Here is a 19,348-nt window from a genome sequence, read left to right on the forward strand (position 1 = left end):
CTGCACTATCTGTGGCCAAAGCAAGTAGAGAGTGTAGATGAGAAGCGACTTGAACTCGTACTCAGCATGCTGAAATGTGCTCATTTTAATGCGAAGATGAATGCTCTCATTGAGGTATGGTGAAATGTTCATCATATCTTGCTTTTTTGTTGTATTTTTGTGATCATTTCCCACATTATCTACATTTAGGTGATAATAAAATGCGGCAGAGCAAGTCTCAATCATTTTGAAGTTAAAATATTTAGACCTGATGTGTTCTCAATTATATCTATGTTGAGATATGTAGACCTGATGTGTTCTGAAGTATATCTAAGCGAAGATATTTAGGTTGGTGTGTTCTGAAGTATATCTAAGCGAAGATATTTAGGTTGGTGTGTTCTGAAGTATATCTAAGCGAAGATATTTAGATTAGTGTGTTCTGAAGTATATGTAAGTTAAGATACAGTCAAACATGGATAACTCGCCCACGGATAGCTCGAACACATAGTTAATTCGAACGGTTTCTTTGGTCCGTTCCCATGTAATGATAAATTGCTATAGATAACTCGAACTCAACGCTGTTAACTCGAACTGTTTTTTGCCCAACGGCTACCGAAACGGTTGTTATCGCTTTAGAAAATCACTTTATTCCAAGCCATAAAGGTAAACCTCATCTTTTCGTAATTCATAAGCGTCGTTGTTACCACCATCGGCAAAATATTTTTGTCAACGACTTTTCTAAAGGTTTGGTGAATTTTGATTTATACCAAACATCCGCTTAGCGATCGCCCTTCGGAAGCAAGGAAAGTGGTATTCGTTAAGAGCAACACTCCGAGGCAGTTCAATTAGAAGTTTTACGAGGTTTTACGGTACATTGTATATCACTCTATCACTCATGCTTTTTGAATGGATACTTATTGAATGTACATGTATTCTGTGTTTAGGTCAAACGATGAATAGTTTTCTGACGTTGATTCCGTGTTGAATCAACGTCGGAATGTTGAATGTTTAAAACGTCTTAAAAATTGTTGTAATTAAACGTATACGTTGTCTTAGCTAAAAAATTATTCATCGTTTGACCTAAACACAGAATATGTGTGTACATTCAATAAGTATTCATTCAAAAAGCGTGAGTGATATACAATGTACCGTAAAACCTCGTAAAACTTCTAATTGAACTGCCTCGGAGTGTTGCTCTTAACGAATCCCAGGTAAAGTAAGGTAATCTTTGCATAAACTTCAAGAAAAATCGGCAAAATTGATCGTGTGTAAAACGCTCAAAAGAAAAAGATGTCTTTTCTTTTGAGCATTTCAACAACGATCAAGTTTTGCCAATGTCAATCTAAAAAACGTCCTGGCAATAACATCACCTCAAACAACAAACCAATCTCAAGTGATAGAAAAATCTCTATACTTTTTGATAAAACCATTTTAAACTTTACATTAGAAGCATTTAATTTGAAACAAGCCATTTGTGCTTTTGATTTATATTATAGTTTGTATATGTACATGTATCTACTAATAAATAAGTAAATACATCGACTTGTGACAGTGCTCTGATAACTTGAACGCTCTGATAATTCGAACACTTTTGCTCGGTCCCGTGAAGTTCGAGTTATCCATGTTTGACTGTATTTAAAACATGAAGTGCTCTGACGTCTACCTCAGTTAAAATATTTAGATCTGATGTAATCTGAAGTATATCTAAGTTGAAATATTTAGACCTGATGTGTTCTCAAGTATGACTAAGTTATGATATTTAGACCTGATGTGTTCTCAATTATATTAAGTTGAGATATTTATACCAGTGCATAATTAGACCAGAGCGGTGTACAGTCAAACATGGATCACTCGAACTTCACGGGACCGAGCAAAAGTGTTCAAGTTATCAGAACGTTCAAGTTATCAGAGCACTGTCACAAGTCCATGTATTTATTTGTTTATTAGTAGATACATGCACATATACAAACTATAATAGAAATTAAAAGCATAAATGGCTTGTTTCAAATTAAATGCTTCTAATGTAAAGTTTAAAATTTTTTATCAAAAAGTATAGGAGATTTTTCTATCACTTGAGATGGTTTTGTTGTTTGAGATGATGTTATTGCCAGGACGTTTTTTAGATTAAAATTGGCAAAACGTGATCGTTGTTGAAATGCTCAGAAGAAAAGACGTCTTTTTCTTTTGAGCGTTTTAACCGAGATCAATTTTGCCGATTTTTCTTGAAGCTTATGCGAAGGTCACCTCACTTTTCCATGCTTCCGAAAGGCGATCGCTAAGCGGATGTTTGGTAAAAATCAAAATTTACCAAACCTTTAGAAAAGTCGTTGACAAAAATATTTTGCCGACGATGGTAATAACGACGCCTATGATTTACGAAAAGTTGAGGTTTACCTCTATGACTTGGAATAAAGTGATTTTCTAAAGCGATAACAACCGTCTTGGTAGCCGTTGGGCAAAAAACTGTTCGAGTTAACAGAGTTGAGGGTTATCTATAGCAATTTATTATTATGTGGGACCGGACCAAAGAAACCGTTCGAGTTAACCATGTGTTCGAGCTATCCGTGGGCGAGTTATCCATGTTTGACTGTATATAAGTTTAGATATTTAGACCTGATGTGTTCTGAAGTCTACCTAGATTCAAAGATTCAGACCTGATGTTTCATGAAATCTATTTAGGTTAAGATATGTACACCTGTAGTGGGTGGAGCAAATCAGTTAATACCGGTTTATAGTAGTTGTGGCTTTCTGTGATGGGGTGGATAGTCAACTTCTGTTCATTTGTGTCAGATTACAAAGATGATAGAAGATGCTAGCTCCGAAAAGGACAAAGGTGCTGTACCTCTTGAATGCCTCACACAGTGGATGGCCGATAACAGACTACTCAGCATTATCCTTTCTGGCAGCATAGACCAGGCTCAGTACTGTGAGAAGGTAAAGCGTATTGTGGGGCATGTGGCGCCGCACCTCTCCAAGGATGACCTTGAGCAGCTTTGGAACAGGACAGTTAGTATAAGAGTGATGACTATTTATACCTTTTGTCTTTTCATTGTTATAATTGCAAATATGAAAACAGTTATGAGAATTCCTGTATCCTTATGTATAGCTGTACTTTTGGCCTCTTGTATCCTTGTGTATAGCTGTACTTTTGATCTCTTGTATCCTCATGTATAGCTCTGCTTTTGATCTCTTGTATCCTCGTGTATAGCTGTACTTTTGATCTCCTGTATCCTCGTGTATAGCTGTACTTTTGATCTCCTGTATCCTCGTGTATAGCTGTCCTTTTGATCTCTTGTATCCTCGTGTATAGCTGTACTTTTGATCTCTTGTATCCTCATGTATAGCTGTACTTTTGATCTCGTATTCTCATGTATAGCTGTACTTTTGATCTCTTGTATCCTCATGTATAGCTGTACTCTTGGCCTCTTGTATCCTCGTGTATAGCTGTACTTTTGGCCTCTTGTATCCTCGTGTATAACTGTCCTTTTGGCCTCTTGTATCCTCGTGTATAGCTGTACTTTTGATCTCTTGTATCCTCATGTATAGCTCTACTTTTGATCTCTTGTATCCTCGTGTATAGCTGTACTTTTGATCTCCTGTATCCTCGTGTATAGCTGTACTTTTGATCTCTTGTATCCTCATGTATAGCTGTACTTTTGATCTCATATTCTCATGTATAGCTGTACTTTTGATCTCCTGTGTCCTCGTGTATAGCTGCACTTTTGATCTCCTGTATCCTTATGTATAGCTGTACTTTTGATCTTCATTCTGCTTAACAAAAACAAAAGACAAGTTTGAAACAGACTTCAGATTGGCTAAATTCTTGACTTGCATCATGTGAATGCAGATGATTTACATTAATTAGTAGCCAAATTTATATTTTTCTAATTTTATAAAATGTTCAATAATGGAGGATGTGTTAATTTATTTAAACTGTATTTTAATAATAGTCGTAATAACAATAGTATTTCATTTTAGATTTTGGGATCAGCAGCAGAGCAAATTCCCTACTCCACCACCTGGCACCAAATATTCTTCTTTGCAATTCCTCTCTTTTCTAGAATGATCAGACCAATCACATTGTTGACAACATTCATGGAATTTTTGCTGCTGCTGCCTCCCAATTTTCCCCCCTACAGTTTACAGCCTTTGCACAGCTGATTACCCAGAACTGGACCCAGGAGAACGAAGACATGAAGCATAAGCTTATTTCTCTTCTTGGACTTATTGGCAAGAATGCCAAGAGCAATGACCTTGGACAAAAGGTCATCCATCTTTTGTAAACTTCCTATATATAATGGAACCCAAGCAATTTGATTTTGTTTGAAGTTGTTTCGCTGTACAGTGGAACCTCGGTTCTCGAACACAATCTGTTCCAACAATTTGTTCAAAAGCCGAGTTGTTCGAGATTCGAAAGAATTACTCCCATTAGAATTAATGTATGTAAGTTTTAATCCGTTCCAAGCCGAGATATCAACTTCGGCAAAGTATTTTTTTAACATTTCACACCATAAACTACTATATACGTGTTATTAATATACTATATAGTGTGTTTATTTTTAATAAAAGATTTTCTATTTATGATGATGAAAACAGAAAACAAAAAGTAAACATTTCGTATGTTCTGCTCTTAAAACATCGAAAACATTCTACGTTAAGATACAATACCAAAAATTGCAGAAATTGGTAACGAAATAGTGAAAAATAAAACAGATCAGTTGCATCAAAAATTGTGTTGAAAGGAAAATATAACCAGCAATGGAACGTTTACTTCACATCTTTGAAGGAGAATCCTCCTCTAAAACAATTTAGTGTAACTTGACTGGACGAGTTGTTTCTCTAGCAAATCACTTCGGTAGAGGGACGTAGTCCCAGATGGCTCCCTTCTTTTTGTAAAGAATTAGTGAAGCGTAACTCGCTTCTCCCTTTGTTAACGAATGTTTCCATGCTGTTTCTGGAGCTGTTCCGAACATTTAATTCTAATACGCATGCTCCGGTTTGGTCGAGAACTGAATTTATGTTCTAGATCCAAGACAAACTAATCTCAATTCTTTTGGTCCTTGAGCCGAAGCGTTTGAGAACCGAGGTTCGACTGTATATGATTCTTTAATTGATTAACCTTGATTGCTTTACGTAGTTGCAAGTATTTGGAATATGCTTTACATGAGTTGCAAGTATTCAAGTATGAGTTGCAAGTATTTGGAATATGCTTTACATGAATTGCAAGTATTTGGAATATGAATACTAATGGACGATAGTTGGCCACAAGTAGTTTCCGAGGTGAAGTTGGTCTATATTCATCTCATCATTAATTTTCACAAGGCACTTTTCTCTCGTGGATGTAGGCTAGTAGGACCGTCACTCTCGAAATTTGCTGCAGGTGATCGAGTTGCTATGGGACCTTTCTCACAGAGAAGACATGATGCGGGACATGGTTGACACTGCTCTGGATGAGATGTATGTAGTGATGGTAGAGAGTGCTAGCATTAAGGAGTCTTATAAACGGAAGTATGCTGATAGATGCATGGAGAGCATTAAAAAGGGTGAGTCTGTAAGTGTTAGTTAGTGGACACGAGACAAGAGACACTCGGATAAGAATGTCCACCTGGTCACACCCGTTCAGGTATGCTTTGCTGAGTCTAGCATGAAGAGATTAACCTGAACACAAGTATACAACGGTACTGTTTGCAGGTGTCTGGATAATGCCAGCTCTAAAGCAGCTGCTATGCATCGTAAAGCACGTAGTAAAGATTGCTACAAATCGCGTAGACAGATCCAAGGTTTTGACTGATATTCACAGAAATTGTGATATCAACAAACTTATCATCTCAAGCTTGGTTTCTTCGCATCAGCTGGCTGTCAAGACTGCGGGGGAGTTATCAGTGGCTCTACATAGCTCCATGCTTGTAGATACTCGCTACACGCATCAGGAGGTAAGGCTAACATAGGGGAAAGATTAAAGAATTTTAAAATCTATAGAGCTTTAATCTAATTCAAAATATGGTGTCTTCGATATTTTCAACTATTTAACTTTGATAGGCTATATGATATGCATGTAACTTTAAGTATGCTCTTTATACATAAATGTGAATGTATGAGCGTCCCCTTTTGCTAGATCATCCTCTCTGAGCTACACTTTTTCTAATGGAACTTGGCAACAATCTTTGTTGCCAGGATGTATTGAAAAGCATCGCTTTGACATTTTCACTTGTATAGACTACATCTTAAGAAGGTGACACAATGTTGTTTTTTAAAGGCTTGAATTGTCAACCTGATGTGCCATTCTACATTTGCGTAAAGCGCCTTTCTGCTTATATTTTGTTTTTGTTTTCATTTTTAGACGGATTAAATTTTGATAGTGCTAGACTGGCCCATCGTTTAACATTGGACACCAGTGCTTAAGACTTTGTGCTCCGAACATAAACTTACAATTTTTTTTATAACGGCCTTTCGAAATATCTTACGAAAACAGTATTTGATATTGAGTGTCGTTGATATAACAGACAGTGTTGTGCATTGCAGTACATTGAGCTCCACTTGGAATGCCTCCAGTTTGTCCTTCAAGAGTCTAACACTGTGTCACTGTCATGGAACAGAGTGAAGGAGTTGTGGGAGTGTATGGTGAACTCAGGAGATGCTTGTGAGTGGGACAGAAACATTTGCTACGTCTGGCTCACAAATAGAATCAACGAGTTGGAGCCTGACGCTGCTTGCAATCTTTTTAACAAGAAGCTTCTTACAGACCTCTCTAGGTCAGATGACTCCTTGAACCTCTCGGCTCAAGGTGGGTGCTTTCACTAACACCACTTCTAGGTCAGACCACTTCTAGGTCAGACCACTCCTTCAACCTCTCTTCAATCCTATGAATGCAACTGCCAAGTTTGTATGATACATTGCACACTATGATACTCATTACACCTGTTATCCCTGAGGATAGCAACTGCCAAGTTTGTATGATACATTGCACACTATGATACTCATTACACCTGTTATCCCTGAGGATAGCAAATTGTGTTTCAGCATTTTATCTACAGTTCTGCATATTTAATTCTATTACTGTTGCAGGGTTTGAATGCTGGAAAAATTTCTTCAATTTTGTCAACCTTCATGAGCACAAAATAAAGCCAGAGCTATTGACAATCGAAAAAATGGATCTAGTTGGACTTGAGGAACTCTGGGGTCTTTGTCTCAACATTGGTGACTCGACGATAGCTCAGGAGGCTATTGATTTTCTCTTACAAAATGTTTATATCAACCTGGCGCCAAAGCATAAGAGGGTATGGTACTATAGAAGGAAGTAAGCCACTTGATATCTACTTGTTTTTTTCATCGTCTAAGAGATAATGCTTTGTATCCTAAGGCTTTTCATGTTTTGCATTTAAAGGTGCGAAATGCAAAGATTACGTACACAGTAGACGCACCTACAACATAATTAGTCCGTTCTGGTAATGTTTACGTTATAGGAATTTAATGTAAAAATTATCAAAATTTTATATAGTACTGTACATATTAAAAATTAGTAACGAAATAATATGTTAACCATGGTAACTGTAGTTACCTACAATAACTTTAAGGTAGTTAGTGGTTACGATCTGCAATAAACTGTAACGTTACAATGTACTATATGCATTACGTACCATAGAGAGTTCTTACCTTCAAGACATATGTATAACATAAACGTTGGATTTAACTTACATGTAAATGATTTTTGCTTACTAAACACATACTTGAAATCAAGTTTTAGTATGTATTTTGAACTATTTTACTGAACTTCAACTTTTTCATCACTAAAATTTTATCACCTATTTGATTCCTCTTTCCTTTTCACTATAACTAATAACCGATAACGTCAAACTGAGCGAGATCGAGCATTGTTTCTCTTTCATTCGTTGTTTGAGGGATTTCGGCGAATAGCATATTGGCTTATTTGTTATCCCGGCGTCATCAGCGCAATGATTGCCAAATTTGAATTTCGAGAGAATTTTTTGTTGATACTTTATTCTACATGGTGTTCCTATGATGTTCTACATCAAAGGGCAAAAAATCGGATAACGGGGTCATCTTAACCCAAGGGCGCACTGTATATGTATTAAGAGCTGTGTTTGTCTGACCAGCCATCTATCTGTCACCAGGGTTTGAGGTTAGGGTAAAAGAGAGCTTTTGACGAGACTAAAACTAGTGATACTCAGCTTGGTATATCGACATTCCAACACCTGCACCAATCGATCACCTTCAGCTTAGTATATCGACACTTCAACACCTGCACCAATAGATCACCTTCAGCTTAGTATATCGACACTTCAACACCTGCACCAATAGATCACCTTCAGCTTAGTATATTGACACTTCAACACCTGCACCAATTTGATCACCTTCAGCTTAGTATATCGACACTTCAACACCTGCACCAATAGATCACCTTCAGCTTAGTATAGCGACACTCCAATACCTGCACCAATAGATCACCTTCAGCTTAGTATATCGACGTTTCAACACCTGCACCAATCGATCACCTTCAGCTTAGTATATCGACACTCCAACACCTGAACCAATAGATCACCTTCAGCTTAGTATATCAACACTCCAACACCTGCACCAATCGATCACCTTTAGGTATTACTGAATTATTGCGTGAATACTTATTTTCTGTGCATTGTCGACACACCTGACCATCTCTAATAGCGAACTAGATTGTCAAGGTACTAGTATATACAATAGAGTATGTATAATATAATAATACTACACATCATTTTTTCTCAAGTGCAGAAGGAGAAAAAGGGAGATTTTTAAGGCTAACCACAAGATTCTCGTTATTGAAATCAAATTTGAGAATTTGCACCGACTTAACACTACTTTATATGGAACTTTTGACGTTATAGGAAGCAAAACCTTTACACAAATTATTTATGTTATGTGGAATTTATGATATAGGAGGTATACCTCATAGGAGCGTCTACTGTATTGGAAAAATAAACAGATAAGAAGCCGAAACTGAAAATCGAACAGATAAGTTTATGCAATCAGGAATAAAATTACATATGTCCTGGAATACTTTTAATAGTAATGGTCACTCACCATGATTGCACCCACAAATTATCGAGACAACTAACAAACTATAATATGGGACAACTAACAAACTATGCTATGAGTCAACTAACAAACTATAATATGGGACAACTAACAAACTATGCTATGAGTCAACTAACAAACTATAATATGGGACAACCAACAAACTATGCTATGGGGCAGCTAACGAACTATGCTATGAGGCAGCTAACAAACTATATTATGGGGCAACTAACAAACTATGCTATGGGGGTGACTAACAAGCTACTGTAAACCTCTAATTGAACGCCATGGCGCTCTATTTCTCAACCCATCCTCTATTGTGAGGTTCAAATAGAGGCTGATGTGGTATTTTCAAATGGTTCGTCAGAATTTCAGGAAAGTACATTTAGCCCATTTGCGGGCAAAGCGATTGTCGCTTTTATTTTTCCCTCTTTTTCTGAAGAAGCGGAATTAACCCTTTTGGATGCATCAAATCTGCTAACATACCTCCAACTTGTCAAAGATCTCTGAATAAATATGCATTGAGAAACCAAGAAATATCTCTATCAGTTGATATCTATTGCTCGCAATTAACCTACGATGATATTATAGCCCTTGTCCTGCTTTGCACTTTGTTCGAGTTTTCAATTTTTATTTCTATCAAAATTTAAAGACATCTTCATTTTATATCTATACTAGCTGTGCTACCCGGCGTTGCCCGTGTAGTATATATATATCTATATATATATACTAGCTTTGCTACCCGGCGTTGCCCGTGTAGTATATATATATATATCTATATATATATATAGTATATATATATATACTATATATACTACTAGATATATATATATAACATATATATATGTTATATATATATATATATAACATATATATACTACTAGATATATATATATCTAGTATATATATATATATCTAGTAGTATATATATATATATCTATATATATAGTATATATATATCTATATATATATACTAGCTGTGCTAGTATATATATATCTATATATATATATATATACTAGCTGTGCTACCCGGCGTTGCCCGTGTAGTATATATATATATATATATATATGCTAGCTGTGCCACCTGGCGTTGCCCGTGTAATAGAAAATATATATATATTTTATATCTATACTAGCTGTGCTACCCGGCGTTGCCCGTGTAGTATATATATACATATATATATATACTAGCTGTGCCACCCGGCGTTGCCCGTGTAGTATATATATATATATACTAGCTGTGCCACCCGGCGTTGCCCGTGTAATAGAAAATATATATTTTATATCTATACTAGCTGTGCTACCCGGCATTGCCCGTGTAATAGAAAATACATATATATTTTATATCTATACTAGCTGTGCTACCCGGCGTTGCCCGTGTAATAGAAAATATATATATATTTTATATCTATACTAGCTGTGCTACCCGGCGTTGCCCGTGTAATAGAAAAGTCTTTGGACAGAATATTGATTTGTATTTAACATATAACAACATTTGCCATTGTAACTTTCAAACTGCACATCATGAGGAAAGTGTTTTGTCTTATAAACAATGAGAAGTAGTGAGAGTTGCCCGCTATTAGCCGGTGCGCTATCAACCAGTATGTTTAATAATGTGAGCGAACAGCTTCTCGTGATGTTATGCTATGACCCGCATCGTACGCAAATCTGTTGGGTATTTGCTCTCATATACTGACTTATATTGGCAAGGTAGCAATTCAATTTCTGTAGTCTAGTGGATAGCGCATCGGACTGGCGAATGGCAGGGTTCGAGAACGTATGTTCGGTACGGAATCTTTATTCCAAGATTTTAAGATCTATAGCCGGAATGCGTACCAACATATGCACATATATACAGACATACTTTGAGAAATACATATACAGTCGATCATGGATAACTCGAACTTCACGGAACCGAGCGAAAGTGTTAGAGTTATCAGAGCGTTCAAGTTATCAGAGCACTGTCACAAGTCCATTTATTTATTTATTAGTAGATACATGTACATATACAAACTATAATATAAGTCAAAAGCATAAATGGCTTGTTTCAAATTAAATGCTTCTAATGTAAAGTTTAAAACTTTTTTATCAAATAGTATAGATATTTTTCTATCACTTGAGATTGGTTTGTTGTTTAAGTTGATGTTATTGCCAGGACGTTTTTTAGATTAAAATTGGCAAAATTTGATCGTTGTTGAAATGCTCAGAATGAAAGACATTTTTTTTCTTTTGAGCGTTTTAACCAAGATCAATTTTGCCGATTTTTCTTGAAGTCTATGCGAAGGTTACCTCACTTTTCCTTGCTTCCGAAGGACCATCGCTAAGATGATGTTTGGTAAAAATCAAATTTCATCAAACCTTTAGAAAAGTCGTTGACAAAAATATTTTGCCGATAGTGGTAATAACGACGCGTATAAATTACGAAAAGTCAAGGTTTACCTCTATGGCTTGGAATAAAGTGATTTTCTAAAGCGATAACAACCGTTTCGTTAGCCGTTGGGCACAAACCTGGTTGAGTTAACAGAATTGAGGTCGAGTTATCTAAAGCAATTTATCATTACGTGGGAATGGACCAAAGAAACCGTTCGAGTTAACCATGTGTTCGAGCTATCCGTGGGCGAGTTATCCATGTTTGACTGTATATAGATTTTTTAATGTGGCATAAAAGCCCAATGCACTCGTTAATATGTTTGCTACAGTTTGCGGCCAAAACAAGCTTTTTATGTGCAATGGAAGAGAAGTTACGTGCATCGATCAATTGCAAGATCAAATTACCGCAAAGATGTTATCAAATAATATGCTATAAATCTGTAAATCCATAAGTAATATAAGGATAATCTACCAAATGCTGCAAATATATATTCATGAACAAGTGACATGAACAAAACCATACTTATATTACATGCAGAAACAGATATGAACATTTTTAAAACAAAAATATTTGCATCGTTTGCTCGGATAGCTGTGTTTTGATTGTTGCTTTCGATGGAATAAACATCTTCTGGTTGTCCAATACCTTCCACAATGTGTTCTGATCTCGACTCTTCTGCACTGCATAACTAATCGATATTAGCGTCAAAACAATTTTTTGGCAGAGCATAACTTGTACTCATTGCATTTAGTGATAATTCAACGCGTAAGTTTTGCTCGCTAACCGTAACCTTTGGACCATCGCAAATGTAAACCGTTTTGATATAAATGTACAGTACTTCGAAGTATCAAGACCACGTTAAACAAGGAACTATTATTAGCCTGAGTCTGGTATTAATTATGTCTACGGTGTTGCTTTCAAAGTTTTAACAAAAAAACAAGCTAAAAGCTTTGAAGTGTGACAACGAGAGAATTGATTGTTATTAATGTAAACAATTCATTATTAATACGATTTTGTGGACACTTGATACTTATCCCTTGACATTATGGGTTAATAAAAATCAAAGATTGCCAAAGTGGCATTCAAATGGAGGTGGCGTTCAAATAGAGGGTTGCGCTAAATTTTTCTACTCTTCTCTCATAATGACGGTCAAATAGAGATGACGGTCAAATAGAGCTGGCGATCACTTGGAGGTTTTACGGTATTCTATGGGGCAAACTATGCTATGAACCAACTTACAAACTTTGCTATGAGTAAACTAATAAACTTTGCTATGAGTAAACTAATAAACTTTGCTGAGTCAACTAACAAACTGCTATGAGTCAACTTACAAACTTTGCTATGAGTGAACTAACAAACTTTGCTATGAGTAAACTAATAAACTTTGCTATAAGTCAACTAATAAACTATGCTATGAGTCAACTAATAAACTTTCCTATGAGTAAACTAACAAACTTTGCTATGAGTCAACTAACAAACTTTGCTATGAGTAAACTAATAAACTTTGCTATGAGTAAACTAATAAACTTTGCTATGAGTCAACTAATAAACTTTGCTATGAGTCAACTAATAAACTTTGCTATGAGTCAACTAATAAACTTTGCTATGAGTCAACTAATAAACTTTGCTATGAGTAAACTAATAAACTTTGCTATGAGTAAACTAATAAACTTTGCTATGAGTAAACTAATAAACTTTGCTATGAGTAAACTAATAAACTTTGCAATGAGTCAACTAATAAACTTTGCTATGAGTAAACTAATAAACTATGCTATGACTAAACTAATAAACTATTCTATGAGTCAACTAATAAACTTTGCTATGAGTCAACTAATAAACTTTGCTATGAGTAAACTAATAAACTTTGCTGTGAGTAAACTAATAAACTGCTATGAGTAAACTAATAAACTTTGCTATGAGTAAACTAATAAACTTTGCTATGAGTCAACTAATAAACTTTGCTATTAGTCAACTAATAAACATTGCTATGAGTCAACTAATAAACTTTGCTTTGAGTCAACTAATAAACTTTGCTATGAGTCAACTAATAAACTTTGCTATGAGTCAACTGATAAACTTTGCTATGAGTCAACTAACAAACTATGCTATGAAGCAACTAATAAACTACGCTATTGGGCAACACTGTAACCGTTTCTTTTATCTAAGACTTGTTGAACTTAGCTTTAGATAATAATTTTAATATTCGTTTAAAAAAAATTTCCACCAATATCTTCATATTGTCTTGTTGAAACAAATTGTTGGGGAACGGGAGCATATTACGTAGCACTGTCTATCATACTGATCAATGTTATGTTGATGTTACAATAGTCCAACATCAGCCAAGTTTTTTTGCTACTTGAATACTTACATTTAATTTGGTTTTGTCTAACTTGTTCAAATATTACAAAAACGGCTGCGCTATAAATTTGAAAAGCTTCACCTTACTTGGATGCATACCTTAGATAAGCAGGCTTATCACAGACAGCAGTGTAAATGAGTATTGGAAGTATTTGAAAGCAGTAATGCATACGCGACAAAATGAATGCAGGTAAATATAATTTTGGCTATGCAAATCAGTATGGAAGAAAGCAATTTCCAAATGAAGTTTTTCCTTTAGTTCAGTTTTAATAATGCACTATGGCTGACTGACAAGGCATCAAAGTACAGTAGACACTCCTATAACATGAACCTCCTTTTACCTAAATTCCACTTAACGCAAATTCTTTGTTAAGTGAAGAATTGACTTATAAATGTCAATTGACTTATAATTAGTGTGCAAGTCCTCAAATTCGATTTAATTAACAAGAATCTCATAGTTAGCCTTTAGAGTATCTTTTTCTCTCTTGTCACACATTGGAGAGAAAATGGCGTATAGGGTTATCTCTATTGTATATACTAGTATCCTTTTAGTTTAGTGCGCCATGAGAGATCACCACGCGTGCTTATAAAACACAGATAAAAAGTAGCTGCATAATTATTGAGAACTTCCCAAAGGTGGTCGATTGGTGCAGGAATTAAGGCTGTTTCACCTTATATCGCCGTATGTCGGTATTAATCACACAATACTTTGGTGATTGTCTGTAATAACAATGTTCACACTGTCACAAACCCATCCGCGTTAATATCCGTGGATATATAGGGTCATCTCTATTTTATATACTAGTACCCTTGTAGTTTAGTGTTAATATCCGTGGATGTATAGGGTCATCTCTATTTTATATACTAGTACCCTTGTAGTTTAGTGTTAATATCCGTGGATATATAGAGTTATCTCTATTTTATATACTAGTACCCTTGTAGTTTAGTGTTAATATCCGTGGATGTATAGGGTCATTTCTATTTTATATACTAGTACCCTTGTAGTTTAGTGTTAATATCCGTGGATGTATAGGGTCATCTCTATTTTATATACTAGTACCCTTGTAGTTTAGTGTTAATATCCGTGGATGTATAGGGTCATCTCTATTTTATATACAGTGGTGTGCATAAACTTGGAATCACCAGTTAAATCTTCAAATATGTATGTTTATATGCTGTTGTCTAAGAAATTCTTTGGAGTTAAGTGCCTCAACCCCATCAATATATATATCATTTGAAAGGGACAATTCTGAAGAACAAGATGATGCCAAATATTCGAAAATATTCTCAGATTTTTATCGCTGGGGGTGGATCTACCGAAAGGCAGACTTATTGCAGGCTATGAATGTTGTTAGTGAAAATTGATAAAATAGGATACAAACAAACTCTTTTATACAAATTGGTGGCCCTGAAAAGGGCCGTTGGGTTATTGTTGGTCTTCAGAAGGACTGGTAAGGTGTCTTGAGCTGAGCATTAGTATTTTATTGGCCAGCCCTTGTTCTTGATCACCATCTGACACTGTCATGGCATGCTGTTTACCAACTTTCTGAGCTCTTTAGGAGTGATGATGTGATGCCAAGCATGAATAATCTTCTCTATGAGCTCCCGTTTTGTCTTTGGTTTATCTTTGCTGACTATCACACCAATACGGTGCCAAAGATTTTCAATGGGATTCAGGTCAGGGCTTTGTGCTGGCCAGTCTATTACCCTCACATTACTTCTGGTCATCCACTCCTTGACTCTCTTGGCACGGTGGCAGGGTGCATTGTCATCCTGGTAGTACCAGGGTTGGTCGTTGCTGGTGAACAGGCTCCGAGCACTTGGAAGCATGACATCTTCCATGGTCATGATGTATTTGTCTCCATTCATCATGCCTTCACAAATGGAGAGTCTTCCCACACCAAAAGCTGTCATGCAACCCCATACCATGACTCCAGTAGGGTGCTTGATGGTTGGTAGCGTACAAGCCGGGCTGTACTCCTCTCCAGGTCCGTCTCCTCACATAACAATTTCCAGAGTGGTTTTGGATGGTAAATGTTGACTCATCACTGAACAAGACCCTTTGCCATTGGCTGTTGTCCAGAACCGTTTATCTTTAGCCCACTCTAGACGACGCTTTCGCTGTTTCTCAGAAACTAAGGGCTTGCGCCTTGCCTTGCAGCCTTTCAAACCATTTGCAAGCAGTCTTCTTCGCACTGTACTGGGGTGAATCTCAATATCTCTGTTGTCCTTGATCTCCTTACAAAGTTGAGTACTGTTCAGATGTCTGTCAGCGAGGGATCTTCGTACCAGGTACCGATCTTCACGGATAGTCGTCTTCTTGGGTCGTCCAGCAGAGTAGGTGGGTTTAAGACTGCCATTGGAGGTCCAAGTCTTGATTGCTGTGTAGACTGCCTTCTGAGAACAACCAACTTCCGCAGCTATCTGTCTTTGGGTCTTTTGCTGTTTGTGAAGGTGCAGAATGATGGCTCTTCTCTCTGTAGATAACACTTTAGGCATGGTAAAGTTCAAAGTCAAACTGAGTTCAAAGTTAAACTGAGAATGAATAAGACTTCAAGTGTCCTGCTTTAAATATGCAACAGTCAGCAAATTGCATAACTGAAATGCCATCATGATGGGATTTAGGATATTTCACTTTCTTTGAAATTTGACAAGCAGTAAACTTTCTCAGCTGGGAAGGTTTGTGCTAACCTGTTATAACCAGATTACGTACAAGACCAGATAAAATTGCTAATCTGTTTAATAGGATTAATATAAATCACTCAGAAATAATTGTGTTAAATCAATCAATGCATTGTTTGAAAGCACATCTTCTGCTGATCGGATTGATATATAATATCTGGCATGGCATCATAATTGGCGGGAAAATAGAAAGCAAATGGAAGATCCATTCGATATAGAGTGAACAAAACAATGTGATTCCAAGTTTATGCACACCACTGTACTAGTACCCTTGTAGTTTAGTGTTAATATCCGTGGATATATAGAGTTATCTCTATTTTATATACTAGTACCCTTGTAGTTTAGTGTTAATATCCGTGGATATATAGAGTTATCTCTATTTTATATACTAGTACCCTTGTAGTTTAGTGTTAATATCCGTGGATATATAGAGTTATCTCTATTTTATATACTAGTACCCTTGTAGTTTAGTGTTAATATCCGTGGATATATAGAGTTATCTCTATTTTATATACTAGTACCCTTGTAGTTTAGTGTTAATATCCGTGGATAGTCCGTATTATTATAGTGATCTCATTATACAATGCGGTCACGGAAACATTGAAATACCATTCCTGCAGCACTGTCCTGAAAAAAATCGATCGAGCAGTCCACAATGACCAATCCTTGCTGCCAGAGCAGTGCACATTGCATAGGGTGTCTAACTATCCTTTTTTTCGTGACGTCATTCTATCGTTGTCTGCCATCTTTATGGACAACTTTTATCGTTAAAAACACGAAGCTTCTGCAATTAATTATTGCAAACAATGCTTTTGTTTGCAAATTTTTTATTTTAGTATCAAAACAACACCGTAAAATACTATTATTCAAGAGAATGACGATCATTTTTTACTAAAATGGTGGCTTTTTCGTGGACGAGCGCATGTGCAAACAGGGTGATGATGTGGAAAAAAAACGATGGATTGGAAAAGTTTGACAAATGCAAACATTCCCGACGTATCCGCATTGCCTTGACGATGCCGTCAGCTACAGTACACATAGTTGTCGAATAATTGCCGAGAGAACCTCGCCATATGGAGATACATATAGTGTGCTGGTCTACCTTGCCATATGGAGATACATATAGTGTGCTGGTCTACCTCGCCATATGGAGATACATATAGTGTGTTGGTTTACCTCGCCATATGGAGATACATATAGTGTGCTGGTCTACCTCGCCATATGGAGATGCATATAGTGTGCTGGTCTACCTCGCCATATGGAGATACATATAGTGTGCTGGTCTACCTTGCCATATGGAGATACATATAGTGTGCTGGTCTACCTCGCCATATGGAGATACATATAGTGTGCTGGTCTACCTCGCCATATGGAGATACATATAGTGTACTGGTTTACCTCGCCATATGGAGATACATATAGTGTACTGGTTTACCTCGCCATATGGAGATACATATAGTGTGCTGGTCTACCTCGCCATATGGAGATACATATAGCGTGCTGGTCTACCTTGCCATATGGAGATACATATATTGTGCTGATCTACCTCGCCATATGGAGATACATATAGTGTGCTGGTCTACCTTGCCATATGGAGATACATATATTGTGCTGATCTACCTCGCCATATGGAGATACATATAGTGTGCTGGTCTACCTCGCCATATGGAGATACATATAGTGTGCTGGTCTACCTCGCCATATGGAGATACATATAGTGTGCTGGTCTACCTCGCCATATGGAGATATACCTCGCCATATTGTGCTGGTCTACTGGTCTACCTTTTTTTCTTTGCAGCATAGACCTTGCTGTTTAGAAAATAAGGTGAAAAAATTGATTTAACATATTGGCATTAAATGAGTGCACTCACCTTAACTTATAATGAAATTACAGTAAATATGGAAAACTAGGTGTGCTACCTGGCGTTGCCCGGGGAATAAAAAAGTCTGATCAGAAAATTGATTTGTATTTAACATATAACAACATGTACCATTCTAACTTTCGAACTACATATCATGGGAAAAGTAACATGGGGGGGGGGGTAATGCTAAAATAATAGCTATACCTGGAAAATCAAAATGACAAATACACGAATACACATACGACCAATTTTGAGAGATATATTAGATTAACAAACTGGAAGTGATAAAACAGAAAAAAGTTGTCCATTCAAGCCGATAATACCACAGCTACTTTACAGTCATTAAATTAAACATTTTAGTTTCATTTCTCTCTTTTAAAGGGCCAAAGGTTTGAGTTTTGGAAGATCTTGTATTTTACTGTTCGCATAATGTAAAATTTTTGTAAGCATTCTCGGAAAGAAATATTTGCGTTATAGGAGAGTGTTTACTGTATTTCAGGTTTAAGCATCTAGTCATTATTTTTTGCTTTTGACACGTTTACATCAGCAGAGATCAACCCGTTTACACAATGGTTCCTATTCATTGCAAAGCTTGGTCAAGAAGTAGGGATTTAGTCCCCCTGAGTTATTAGTTAAAAACTGGTTATTGTTTTATCAGCATCTTGTTGATCGCACTTGTGTAGGATGGAGCCAGCCTTCATAGAAAATTTATAACAGAGTGTCACAGGAGGTTGGAGGCATTGTTAATCTCTCTCAGGGGAGGAGGCTCAGTGGTGTTCAGGTCTCTTTCCCAGGCACTCTATACTCTCACTACACCCCTTGTACCTGGTTAGTTATTCATATTACACCTTTTATATATAGTTAGTTACTCATACTACACCTCTTGTAGCTAGTGAGTTACTCATATTACACCTCTTGTATCTAGTGAGTTACTCATACCACAACTTTTGTATCTAGTGAGCTACACATACTACACCTTTTGTATCTAGTGAGTTACTCATACTACACCTCTTGTATCTAGTGAGTT

The 19,348-nt window shown here is 36.5% G+C and overlaps 1 protein-coding gene across 1 annotated transcript in view; it reads left to right on the forward strand.

Moving 5' to 3' along the window:
* Window positions 1-11: 11 nt before the first annotated feature.
* LOC137397078 (ubiquitin carboxyl-terminal hydrolase 24-like) overlaps window positions 12-19,348 on the forward strand; it is an 89,349-nt gene continuing 70,012 nt past the window's right edge. Inside the window, exons 1-8 of the mRNA XM_068083366.1 lie at window positions 12-114; window positions 2,770-2,985; window positions 4,041-4,244; window positions 5,360-5,522; window positions 5,671-5,912; window positions 6,502-6,763; window positions 7,045-7,256; window positions 19,005-19,149. Of these exons, the coding sequence (XP_067939467.1) occupies window positions 67-114; window positions 2,770-2,985; window positions 4,041-4,244; window positions 5,360-5,522; window positions 5,671-5,912; window positions 6,502-6,763; window positions 7,045-7,256; window positions 19,005-19,149 (1,492 nt within the window). The 5' untranslated portion in view covers window positions 12-66. The remainder of the gene's footprint in view (window positions 115-2,769; window positions 2,986-4,040; window positions 4,245-5,359; window positions 5,523-5,670; window positions 5,913-6,501; window positions 6,764-7,044; window positions 7,257-19,004; window positions 19,150-19,348) is intronic.

The sequence above is a fragment of the Watersipora subatra genome, chromosome 1, assembly GCF_963576615.1.
Source record: "Watersipora subatra chromosome 1, tzWatSuba1.1, whole genome shotgun sequence".
Lineage (NCBI taxonomy): Eukaryota > Metazoa > Bryozoa > Gymnolaemata > Cheilostomatida > Watersiporidae > Watersipora > Watersipora subatra.